The sequence below is a fragment of the Leptopilina heterotoma genome, unplaced genomic scaffold (genome assembly GCF_015476425.1).
Source record: "Leptopilina heterotoma isolate Lh14 unplaced genomic scaffold, ASM1547642v1 Lhet_73, whole genome shotgun sequence".
NCBI classification, from domain to species: Eukaryota; Metazoa; Arthropoda; class Insecta; order Hymenoptera; family Figitidae; genus Leptopilina; species Leptopilina heterotoma.
The window spans coordinates 1934310-1947908 of record NW_025111169.1 but is presented as its reverse complement, the minus strand read 5'-3'; the positions used below and the strand labels follow the sequence as shown (position 1 = coordinate 1947908).

Below are 13599 nucleotides of genomic sequence, written 5' to 3'. Positions count from 1 at the left end.
TCGTTAAATTAATATTCGATATTACTTCCATGTATATAGAGTGAAATTATTTACTTACAAGAAGTAAATTTACAAATTATACAATAGTGTTTACAAGTGGTTTACAAGAATGACAAGAATTACAAGAAAGTTAATCGGGTTGCCTATCTCACAGGGGCCAATGTTGTCATTACCAAAATTGGAAACATGTCAACGATTGTAAGTTTCTATCGTTTCTATCTTTGTTACAAAATATATAGATAAGCAGATAGTTACAATTGGCATGACGAGCATTATTTTCAGTTTTTAGAATAATCTCATTTTAGAAAAACGCTATAAAAGTATGTATAAAACAATTATAGAAACGTGGCAAGAGAAAAACAACATAACCTCTAAGATATTGTTATTATTTCAGTTATTTCATAATAAAAATATTTTCTAATTTATTTGTACTCTAAACATATTGTATTATATTTTTCATCTTATTTTATTCTCTTTTTTTTAGAAAATGAAGGCAGTCAAGTGTCCCACAGAGGATTTAAGCTACACTAACTGTGCTATTATCAATGTTAATGATTTTCCAGATGATGTTAAGTAAGTAATTTACAGATTTATTTATGTTTTAAACATTTTAGTTTTGTACTTTCAATTGAATGAAATTTACTTTATTTTTTCTTTAAATTCAAATTTTATTACAATATTGCTTAACTTTATTGTCTAATGTATTGAAAAAAAAATCTAAATGTTTAATTCATATTTTTGCTTTTTTACACTTAGTAATTATTGTTGAAAATATTTCGTTCGTTTGAACATAGATTTCTATATAAATGTAGAATGTAAATAAAATTGTATACATACATTTGAATTCGGAATGTTTTATTTTTGTTTATATAAAATTTTGTGTAATAAATTTTTGAGGATTAACATTAGATTCTAGATTCTATTTTTACTGTTTTTAATTTTCTAGGCATGTCGAAGTGATAACGGGACCAAATCAACATTTTGTGTTCTCTGTGAGAAATCATTATGAAATATCACGAGGCACTGTTGGATTTAGTCTTCCTCAACGTAAATGGGCGACACTTTCTCTCAATCAGGAAATAGAAGTTCGACCATTTACTGATTTCTCAAAAAGTGCCTCATGCGTCTGCAACATGGTCCTAGAAGTTGATTTCCTAATGAAAAAAACGTAAAATTATTCAGTAAAATTTTTAAATGTTTAATAATTTTATTAATCTATATTAACAATTGTTATTATTCTGGTAATCTATTCAAAGTTTAAAGTTAGTTATTTGCTTTTTGGTTTCCTAAGTTTTTTAATAATTTATCTTTTAAAGTAATTTGAATTTAAGAATTTATATATTAAAAATCATTGAATTCTTGCGTAGAATTAAACAAAATTTTTAATAATTGGATTTTTCCAAAGAATTTTATTATTCATGAAGATAATTGAACTCTGGAGAAAAATTTTATTTCATTGTTTGAAAATAATTTAAATTTTGCAAAGAATACTATTATTTCTGAAAATAATTGAATTATTTTGAAGAATTTTATTTTTTAAGAAGATCATTGAATTTTGGAGAAAAATTTTTTAAAAAAATTTCAAAACAATTGAAATTTGGTGAAGATTATTATAATTTCTGTAAATAATTGAATTTTTGGGAAGAATTTTATTACAATTTTTGAAAATAATTGAATTTTCGCGAAGAATTTTCTTTTTTCTGAAAATCATTGAATTTCGGAGAAAAATTTTATTACAATTTTTAAAAATAATTGAAATTTTGCAAAGAATATTATTATTTTTATAATAATACCTAATAATTTTATTTTTTCTGAAAATCATTGAATTTTGGAGAAAAATTTTATTACAATTTTATGAAGAATTTCTGACAAGTTTTTTAAATTATCGTGTTTATTAATAATTGTAATTAAACATTATTTTGGTTATTGAATTTTGTTAAAATTATTAGGGAATAATTAAATATCTCACAGAATTTTCTGCAATTTTTTATTTTATTTTATTAATTATAAGTGAATTAAAATTTAAAATAATTGAATTCATCGAAAAAATTTGATTTAAATATAAAAAGTAATTAAATTCTTTTAAATTATAACTTTAATTTTTTTTAAATATAATTGATTTTATTAATAATTAGGATAATTAATAATTTTATTGTAATTAGTGAAAAAATTTAATTTTTCAGAACAAATTTATTAGTTTTCGTAAATAATTGAATTCTTTTGAAGAAAGTCTTTAAATTTTTTTGACAATATAATGTAGTTTTTTTTAATAATTCTAATTGAAAATTCTGAAAGAAATTGAATATTAGGAAAAATTTCTTTCAAGTATTTAAAATAATCTACAATTATTATTGTAATTAAAAATTTAATTATTCAATTTTATTAAAATTTTTTGGAAATAATTGAAGTCTTCCCTGAATATTCATATAATTTTTGAAAATGATTGAATTTTTCGAGAAATTTTATAAAAATATGCTAAAAAATAATCTAATTCCTATAAAATATTTTACCAAAACTTTTGAGAATAATAGAATTCTTTTAAAGAATATTATTAAAATTTTTTAAAATAATTTAGTCTTTTCGAGAAATGTATTAAAATTGAATTGAAAATTATTGAATACCTGCTAAGAATTTTAAGAAATTTTTTGAAAGTAATTGAATTTTTTCAATGAATTTTAGTAAATTTTTGAAAATAATTTAATTTTGTACATGAAAATAATTAAATTAATTAATTATTGAAAATAATTGAATTTTTAAAAATAAATCTCTAAAAGTTCTTAAGAATAATTGAATTCTTACTAGAAATTAAAAAAAATTATACTGGAAATAATTGAATTCATGTAAAGGAAATTACTATTCATGCAAATAATTGAATTATAAAATATTTTATCAAAACTTTAGAGAATAATTGAATTCTTCTGAAAAATTTTACTAGTATTTTTAAAAAAAAATTGTATCTTTTCGATAAATGTTATTAAAATTACAGTAAATATAATTGAATTCCAGCGAGGAATTTTATATTTAAAAAAATAATTGAATTCTTTACAAAAATGTTATTAAAATATTTGAAATTGATGAAATTCTTTTGCGAAATTCAATTAAAATTGCATTGAAATTGAATTTCTTCGAAGATTTTAATGAAAATTATATAAAAAAAATAATTGATACTTAATAAGTGAATTTTTTAAATTTTGAATCTGAAATTATTCAAAAATCTAAATTGTCATTTTTATTTTCAGGGCTTCGCTAGAACCGTTCGATACCGATCTAATGGCGAAGGATTTTTTACTACAATTCTCTGGCTGTGCATTCACTGTTGGACAATTATTACCATTTAAATTTCTCGATAAAAAAGTCCTCTCAGTTGTTGTAAAATCTATAGAAGCTGTTGATCTATTGACAGTTGGTGCAGGACATAATGCAAAACCAATAAAAATTAAACTCGGTCGTTGTTTGGGCGATACGGTGATTCAATTTGAAAAGGCCATGAATTCAACGTTAAATCTTGTGGGCAAATCAGTGGGAAAAATGGCACGACAATCGGTAATTAATCCCGATTGGAATTTCGAGGATATGGGTATCGGTGGATTGGATAAGGAATTCACAGATATTTTTAGGAGAGCTTTTGCCTCCCGCCTTTTATCAGTGGACGTTGTGTCGAAATTAAATTTTAAACACGTAAAAGGAATTTTACTGTACGGACCTCCAGGTACCGGTAAGACCTTAATGGCTCGGCAAATTGGAAAAATGCTCAATGCCAAGGAACCGAAAATTGTCAATGGACCACAGATTCTTGATAAATACGTCGGGGAAAGTGAAGCTAATATTAGAAGATTATTCGCTGATGCCGAGGAAGAAGAGAGAAAAGTACAATTGAGATATTTTCTTTATTTTTCAAATTTTTGCTTTTTTTTATTTAACATTTTAATTTCATTAAACATTTTAATTTTATCTCCTTATTTCAATTTTAATTTAATGATTTATAATTTTCTGTGTTACTTTACGTTCTCGTTAGTTGGGACCAAATAGTGGTTTACATATTATAATTTTCGATGAAATAGACGCAATTTGTAAATCAAGAGGCAGCGTCAGTGGGAATACGGGAGTTCACGACACAGTTGTAAATCAATTGCTCTCAAAAATTGACGGCGTCGAGCAATTAAATAATATACTCGTAATTGGAATGACCAACAGACGTGATATGATTGATGAGGCTTTACTCAGACCGGGAAGATTGGAAGTAAGTTATTTTTTCGCAAAATAAATTTTCCGAATTTAATATAAATTTTTCGAATTTAATATAAATTTTTCTTGCAGATACAATTGGAAATTAATTTACCCGATGAAAGTGGAAGACTTCAAATTTTGAGTATACATACGGCAAAAATGAGGGATCATAATAAATTAGCGAGTGACGTTGATTTAAAAGAATTGGCGGCTTTAACGAAAAATTTCAGTGGCGCTGAAATTGAAGGTTTAGTGAGAGCAGCGCAAAGTACGGCTATGAATAAATTAGTTAAGGTGACAAATAAAGTTGAAGTAGATCCAGAAGCCATGGAGAATTTCAATGTCAATAGGGGAGATTTCATCTATTCTCTCGAGAACGATATTAAGCCGGTGAAAAAAGACGTTTTTACAAATTTTGAATTTTTTTTTATAATTTTAACTAAATATTTTCGAAAATACGATTTAAACGATTTTTCTTTTTGGAAAAATTAGGCTTTTGGAACAAACGACGACGATTTGGGACGATTAATGTTAAAAGGTATCATCACCTGGGGAAAACCGATTGCGGATATTCTCAGTGAGGCACTTTTCTGCAAGGAACAATTAATTGCCACTGAAGGACCGGCCCTTGTTTCAATTCTTCTCGAAGGTCCGAGGAAAAGTGGAAAAACTGCATTGGCAGCACAAATCGCAAAGAATACGAATTTTCCATTTATTAAAATTTGCACTTCCGAGGATATGATCGGATTTACTGAACCGGCAAAATGTTCAGCGGTGGAGAAGGTATTTTTCTTTTTTCCTTACAAAAACTTTCGTTATTACAAAATTTTCAATTGTTTCAATTTTTTTAAATTATTTTCGGAAATACAACTATTTTTAAAAAAATTTTAATTACATTTTTTCAAGAAAAATTTTTTTTCGGAATTTCTGAATTAAATTAAATTATTCAAAACTTCAACACTTTTTGTTAAATAAAAAAATCATTTTTGTAAAATTATAAAATAATGTATTTTCAAAAATACAATTATATTTATAGATAATTTTTAAAGATGAAAAAAAAATTCTTAAAAATACAAAATTTATTATAAAAATTTGAACTGCAAGTCTTCCAAAATTCAATTATTTTTTTTAGAAACTTTGAATAATATTATTCAAGACTTTAAATTTTTAAGGAAGCTAACAAATTAATAATTTTTTATATTTAAATATTATGATACTTTTACAGTAATTAGAATTTCAAAGATTGAAATTTAATTATTTTTAAAGAATCCTACTTTAACACTTCTAATTATTTTCTAAAGTTTTAACTAAAATTTTTTTTTAAATCAATTCTTATCAGAATTCAATTATTTATTATAATATTATAATAATATTTAAAAAAACAATTTTTAATGAATAATATTTTTTTAGATATTTACTGCAGCCTATCGCTCTCAACTCAGTTGTGTTTTGGTTGACAATATCGAACGTTTTCTCGATTACGGACCAATTGGTCCCAAATATTCTAATTTGATGCTCCAAACTTTATCGCTATTGTTAAACAAAAAACCACCACGTGATCGAAAGTTATTAATTATTGGCACTACTAGTCGCAAGTAAATTCAATTATTATTTTCAAATAAATTTTTTTATATTTAAGTAAATTAATTAATAAGTAATAATTAAATTTCTGTAATTATAATAACAGAATTATTATTATTTATTATAAAAAACATTATGACAGAAATATTCAATGACAGAACTTCTTTAATATTTAATCTTTGAAATATTAAATAACTAAAAATTAATTTTCTCCTTTTAACAGACAAATCTTACAAGATCTAGAAATTCTCTCCGATTTCAAGACAATTCTTCATGTGCCCAATTTACTTACACCAAATGATCTTCTCTCAGTGCTTGAGGAGGTGGATTTATTCTCAAAAGACGAACTCGTTAATCTTCATGGAAAATTACTAGGCAGAAGGTATATTTCTCTTTTAATTTAATTTTGTAAATTAATTCTCTCAATTTTCTAATAATTTATTATAAATTATTTCAGTATTTACATTGGAATTGAAACATTATTAGATTTAATAGACAGAGCCAGACCAGTAGAGGCGAATTATCGACTGTCAAATTTTATTTCAAAATTAGAGCAAGAAGGTTATCTAGAATAAAGAAAAGGATAAAAATCAAATTATTTTATTTATATGGAAATTTTACATTAAATGTGCAATTATTGTGTAAATAGTGTGTAACTGTGAATCGAGGGTTAAATTGAAATTTTGTACGTTGCATATGGATGAGAAAAATTGATTGTAACAGAGGATTCAATTCCATGTGATTGACTAACTAATAACCTACCTCTAAAAAATCGAAACAAATTTTATAACAAATTTTATTAATATATATTTTAAAATTTATTCAACACGTGAATTTATTTAATTAATTAATTTTTATTTTTATTTATTCAACTTTTTCTATTTACAATTTTTTCTTCTATTTACATCTGTAAATATTGTTTACTTTCATAGTTTCAGATTTTTTATTATTAATAAATTATATAGTTATATAGTTTATTTATTTTAAAAAATTAATAATTTAATTAATTTTATTTATTCAAATTATTTTAAATAAATAATTATAACTATTTAATAGTTCAATTTTTTTTAGTTATTTCAAAATACAATCTTACTTATATTATATATTATATACATATAATAATAATAATAATAATAATAATAATAATAATAATAATAATAATAATAATTATAATCGCATATAAATAGTAGATTATTTAAATAATAGCGCTAAAATTTTCGATTTTCCGTAGAATCGATTTTTGTGGCCAACTTCACAACACTCGACAGTTTGACGTTAATCATAACATTGGCGGGAGATGGACTTTATTTTTATTATTTAATCTTTTTCCAATCCAATAAATAAAGATATAAAATATTGTGAGTGGATTTTGGAATTACATTCGACAAGATGTGGTTTTTGAAAGGACCGAAAGGTAATTAAATACATAGCATAACTAACTTTAAATCTTACCATTGTTTTTGACACGTTCCGGTTGACATGTGAAATGTATTAATTAATTTAGTTACTTGCATTCTAAATACAAAGGAATATTTCTTATTAATTAAAAGCCTCTTCAGAAAAACACATAAACAAATGGCTAATATTTTTGTTAAATTTACATAGAGACGTTTTTAATCATTTCAAAATCCTAACCTAGAAATTCATTACTGAAACGGATCTTTTTACAAATATTTCAACTAATATATATATTTTTTGCATATTTTTAAAATATAAATTAATCCAATATAATATGAATACTGTATTTTATTTATATTTTCTTCATTGTTTACTTTTTTAAACTTTTTTAATTTAGTTTTTAGTACTTTAGGGACTTTAGGTAACGAATAATGTTTTATTCATACAAAAACATATCCATTAAACTTTTATTAAAAATATTACAGGTGAATTAATTTATCTGAAACGAGATTCTCCAATAAATGTGGGAAGAATTCAAGGCGATATTGTTTTGAGAGATGATAAATCTATAAGTAGAAATCATGCCTCAGTTTATGTCGAGCCAAAGGTAAATGTTAAAAACTTTTTTCTCTTTTTAATTTTTTTTTTTTTTGTTTTTGAACAAGAATTTACATGTAAATTTTCAACTTTTTCAGAAGAACAAAAACAAATCGTTGTGTTTTGTTAAAGACATGGGCTCAAAATATGGTAGTACCGTTAACAGAGGAAATGAAACAATAAAAATAACAAAGGAAGGAATAGAAGTGCATCATAACGATATAATCAAATTTGGACTTCAAAACAATGATTACACGTGAGTTTTTACAATAAATCAATACAAATTAAAAAAGTATTAAAATTACAAATCAGATAAAAAATTTGTTGACAATTATTGATATAACTAGCAAATGATACATCAATTTTTGAATGATTAGAGATTCAAAATTTAAAGAATTCACTTATTAAGTATATAATTAAATATTAGTGTTTATTATTTTTCAAAAATTTTAATAAAAATTTTATCAAGAATTTCATTATTTTCATAAAGAATTCTTTAGAGCAATTCAATTATTTTCAATACAATTTTAAAAAAATTTCTCGAAACAATACAATTATTTTTAAAAATATTAATTAAATTCCACTACTTTCAAGAATTTTAATATAAAATTATAAATTCAATTATTTTCAACAATTTTGATGAAATTTTTTTTTTAAAATCATTTTCAACATATTTAACAAAATTCGTTCAAAAACTTCAATTATTTTCAAAAATTTAAATAAAATTCTTCAAAACAATTCATTTGTTTTTATGAATTGTGAAATTCTCCGCAAGAATTTAATTATTTTCATAAATAAGAAAATTCTTCGCAAGAATTAAAATATTTTCATAAATAAGAAAATTCTTCAAAGGAATTCAATTATTTTCAATACAATTTTAATAAAATTTCTCGAAAGAATACAATTATTTTTAAAAATATTATTTAAATTTAATTATTTTCAAGAATTTTTCGAAACAATTCAATTATTTTTGTGAATAATAAAATTCTGCTGAGAAATTCAATTATTTTCAATCACAATTTTAATTAAATTTCTAGGAAAGATTCAATTATATTCAAGATAATTTTAATAAAATTTCTCTAATAAGTTCAATTATTTTTAAAAATTGTAATAAAATTTTTCTAAACAATTCAATTGTTCTCAAAAGTTTTTAATCAAAATTCTTTGTAAATTTCAATTATTTTCAAAATTTTCAACTAAAATTGCATTATTTTTGCGAAATTAAATGAAATTCTTAAAAAGAGAATGTAATTATTTACAAAAACTCTAATAAAATTGTTTAAAAGAATTAAATTTTCTATGAATAATTTTAATATAATTTAACAAGAAAATCGTTAATTACTTAAATTAATAATAAACACGATTATTTTAAAAACTTAAAAGAAATTCTTCTTAAAATTCAATTATTTTCAAAATTTTCAGTAAAAATTACTAAAAAAAACTTCACTATTTTCAAGAATATTGAAATAAATTCGTCAAAACAATTCAATTATTTGAAAGAATTTTAATAAAAATCTTTCCAAGAATTAAATTATTTTCAATACAATTTTAATTACATTTTCTCGAAAGAATTCAATTATTGAAAAAAATGTTAATAAAATTCTTGAAATGAATTCAATTATTTTCAATTTTTTTTATAAATACTTTGCAAGAATTCAATGACTTTCAATATATTAATTTTAAAATTAAAAATATGTAAAGAGAAAAATTATTAAAAAAGTTAGGAAATAAAAAAGCAAACAACAACTAAATTTAAACTGGGAACAAATTACCGGAATACAACAATTATTAATATAGAAGAAGATATTTCAAGTTTTATTTCATTAGTAATTCAATATTAAATTTGTAAACTATAATTGTATCAAATTTGTTAAATTAGTAAAATTTTTAAAACAAATTTGAATTCTATTATAATAATAATAATTTTTTGAAAACTTTTTCAGAGCTTCCTATATTCCTATGGTTGTTTTGGTTTCTTCAATGACTGACATTAAACACTTGCAATCAATAATAAACGATCTCGATGGATACATCGTTCTGGAGTGGTCAAAGGATGTCACTCATCTCACAACCGTAAAGGCAAAATTGAGAGAAAAGGTAAAAATTATTAATGATTGCAAAAAAAAGATATAATATAAATAAATATTAATCAAGTAATTATAATTTACTATTCTCTAGACATTTTATTTTTTAATTTTCAGATAGCAATTGCTCTTGTAAATTGTGTTCCAATCGTTGGAATTGAATATTGGGAAGCTGTTAAAATTGCAGTAAAGGAAAATAAAGATTTACCCAAATTTTCCGATTATATTCTTCCAATTTCAGAAGATATAATAGACAATACAAAAGTGTCTCTAGCACCGAATAAAATTCGAAGATCTTTATTTAAGGACTTGACTTTTTTGTTCTTCAGTTATTCTCAACTTAATATTTACAAGAAAATCGTTAATGATGCAGGTAATTAAAATTTTTAGAAAAAGAATTTTTCCTTAAATAAATATTTATAAATTATTATAAATAATTAATTTTATTTTTTTTATTTTTATTTATTTTTTTTTTTATTTATTTTTTTTTTTTTTTTATTAATTTATTTATTTATTCGTATTCGTATTTTAATTGTTAAATTTCATTAATCAAATGATCTTTTAGGTGGAGAAAGTTTAATGTTCAACAAATCAGTCCACACTGACTTAAACAAATTTTGCACTGATAATTTCGCTGTCGTCTATTATATGATTGGATCAAATCAAACTGAAGAGAGTATTCTCGAAACGCAGAAGACAAAAACAGCATATGAAGAAATTGGTATTTTAATTTATAAATTTAAAATTTCTTTTTGGTCCTTTTTTTAGTATTGAATAAAAATAGAAGTTTATGACCATCTTTTTTCTTACAGAGGAGCTTTTACGAAAATCAAAACGTCGAATGATTTCCGATTCGGAAATAATGTTGGCCATTCTTCACTGTTCTTTGGAAAAAAATTGCAACTCCAAACACAAATATAAAGAGTGGCTACTGGAAAAGAAGAGTAACGCTTCAAAAGATGATAGAAAAACTATTTTCGCCGTTGATACTGACGATTTACATTCAAAATCATTGATTGCGCAAAATAATGATAATATTGTACCAGAGTCAGTCGAAATGACAAGCCAGGATTTAGTCGATACACAATGGAGTGGTATGGGTGATAACAATAAAGCACCTCCTGCTTCATTGGGAATTTCGGACATCAGTTCAATTAAAAGTGAAACTCAATTATCCACTGAGGATATTGACAGTCAATTGGCTAAATTAAATGTCGATAAAACAACTGAAAAAAGAACCGAAAAAAGAAGTTCCGAACTTGTGTGTTCAACACCAGCGAAAAGGGCAAAAATTAGCGGTGGCAGTTCCCTATTTCCAGTCGTTTCCAAAAAAAGTTCACAAAGTCTACTCAATTCACAAGAACATCTTGTTTCCCAAATTCCTAAATTATCACAGTTATCCAACAGAAATAACGATTCTATAATTATTGATTACGATAAAAAATCGTCTTCCCAATCACAAAACAAATTCACCCTACCGTCAACTTTGAATGACAGTGGAAAACAAAAAGCTAAAGCAAATATTTTTGGCAATTGGATGGAAGCGCCGAAGGCAAGTAAAATAGAAATAATTGAAGAAACAGATACGCCAAAGAGAAAAACACAAATTGATAAAAATGATAGTACATCGATGGAAAATAAAGCACCGAAAAGAGAGATAACTCGTTCTAATGATTCTTCATCGAATGCTCTTTCATTTGGAAGTAAAAATAAGCGAAGGGAATCAAATTCGAGTGATACGATCAATGATTCAGTGAAGGACAAATTGATTGATGAGGAAGAACCGCAGACGAAAAAGAGAAAAATAAATGTTAGTAATGATAGTTCATTGGAATCTAATGGGAGGAGTGAGAAAAGAAAGCGGGACACTAGAAGTGATTCAGACAGCAATCAGTTTGTAATGCAAAAGAAACGAAATCAAGATGATAATGAGAAAGTATTCCGAATAGAAGCGGTGGATAATCTCAACAGTAATGATGTAAGTCAAGTTTTTGCTATTTTATTCAATAGGAAATAATTTTATAATTTATACAACATAACATTTCTGGTTTTTTATGAGTTCAAAAATATTTTTCACAAACTTATAAACCGGAAATTTTTCTTGAATTTTTTTTCATCTTAAAACTGAAATCATAATCAGGGCTCGAACTAAATTCGTAAATTTGCTTGAAGTCCGTAAAAGTCAGTTTTTTTGAAAAAAGGTCCGTAAATTCCGTAATTTGATTGAAAAAGGACATAAATTGTACGATATAATTTAGAGAATTTTGGAGAAGTTACAAATGATTACAGAAATTAAAAAAGAGATTATTTATTTATTTAAAAGTATTATTATTATTAAAAGTAATAAAATTCTTCGTAGAAATTCAATTATGTTAAAAAATTTGTTTAAATTCTCGTCAAAAAAGGAATTGATAATAATTAAATAATTAAATAATTATTCAATTTTTAAGTAATTTGTTTTTAAATTCTGAAATTAATTGAAATTTTTGTGAAATTGAATTAAAAATATTTAAATCTGTTGAAGGATTTCATGAGAGATTTAAAGAAATTGAATTTGCAAAGAATTTTATTTAAATAATTGCGGTAAACAATTGAATTTTACAAAGAGTCACCATTGAATGTATATATTAAAATGTCTTTTAGTGTGAAAATCAGTATTAATGAATCCAAATTGCATCGAAATAATTTTGAAACAATTGCAATTAATTTTTTTCTCTTATTTAATTTCAAAAAGATTTAAATTCCTCATTTTTCTTAAGAATTAAAGTTTCGAAAAATATTTTTTAGTGTTTCAAAAAATTATAGGTTTTGTAAAATATTTCAATTCTATTTTTCAAAGATTATTAAAATTTTTATAAACAAAGCATTGAAAAGTTTCAAAATCATTGAAATTGTCTTTTTTAATTTCGAATTTATTATTTTACAGGATGATTGTCTTATAGTTACGGGTTTAATTCGCGATGGAATGAATGATCCTTCTATAAACGACACTATAGGTTACAAAACATATAAAAGGGTAATTTATTAATTAATCATGAATAATTACTAATAATTAATTAAATATATTATATAATTTCGAATTCAATTATTAATTTTTTCACTTTTCTAACAGGCTAACTATACGATTCCCAGAATGAGAATATCACTTGATGGTATGGTTGCTTGGTCAATGGAGGAGGAATAGCAGAGAGTTTTTATAAATATAAAAAAATTACTTTCACATTTGTTATTAATTCATATTAATTATATTTTTTTCAGCAGTGTTTAGTTATTTAATGTTCGTCTAATTTTTTTTTGGCAAATTTTCTTTATTACATAATATTTGTTAAATAAGTCAGAAGTTAAATTGTATTCGTGAAGACTGTCGTAAAACGTGAAATTGAATATTATTTTTATATACATCAACAAGTTCGTCTTTTAAAATTAATTAAATATTTTAATTGCAAATATTGATTAGGTATTAATTTTCCAAACTTTGTTAATAATCTTACATTTTTTTAAATACTAATTACAAGTTCAAAATTAATTATTATTATTTTTTTATTTAAAAATTTTTTATTTTCAGTCTCGAAATTATCGAATAAATCGATCGCCCTTAATTCGATAATTATTTGAATTTTTAGAACTGTTTTTTACCAGTTTTTACCAAAATACTACCAAAAACTATTAATTATATAATTATATAATTTTAATAATTAATCTTTTTAGTATA

General features: G+C 23.3%; 2 protein-coding genes across 4 annotated transcripts; both read left to right on the top strand.

Annotated features, from left to right (window-relative positions):
* The first annotated feature begins 74 nt into the window (after positions 1-74).
* Positions 75-6629, top strand: LOC122510767 (vesicle-fusing ATPase 1-like). 3 transcript variants are annotated; one of them, XM_043625651.1, is made up of 10 exons: positions 75-198; positions 485-573; positions 947-1168; positions 3240-3867; positions 4016-4240; positions 4318-4617; positions 4720-5010; positions 5638-5822; positions 6032-6190; positions 6266-6629. In XM_043625651.1, the coding sequence occupies exons 1-10, from the start codon at positions 187-189 to the stop codon at positions 6381-6383; spliced, it is 2229 nt and encodes a 742-aa protein (XP_043481586.1). In that variant the 5' UTR covers positions 75-186; the 3' UTR covers positions 6384-6629. The 3 variants fall into 3 exon arrangements, with proteins under 3 accessions (XP_043481586.1, XP_043481587.1, XP_043481588.1); XM_043625652.1 differs by having other exon boundaries at positions 180-320; XM_043625653.1 differs by lacking the exon at positions 75-198 and adding an exon at positions 348-381.
* A 438-nt stretch (positions 6630-7067) lies between these two features.
* Positions 7068-13334, top strand: LOC122510768 (nibrin). The gene is made up of 9 exons (XM_043625654.1): positions 7068-7222; positions 7692-7813; positions 7902-8059; positions 9747-9900; positions 10005-10260; positions 10453-10608; positions 10700-11865; positions 12814-12903; positions 13000-13334. The coding sequence occupies exons 1-9, from the start codon at positions 7198-7200 to the stop codon at positions 13069-13071; spliced, it is 2199 nt and encodes a 732-aa protein (XP_043481589.1). The 5' UTR covers positions 7068-7197; the 3' UTR covers positions 13072-13334.
* The last annotated feature ends 265 nt before the right edge of the window (positions 13335-13599 follow it).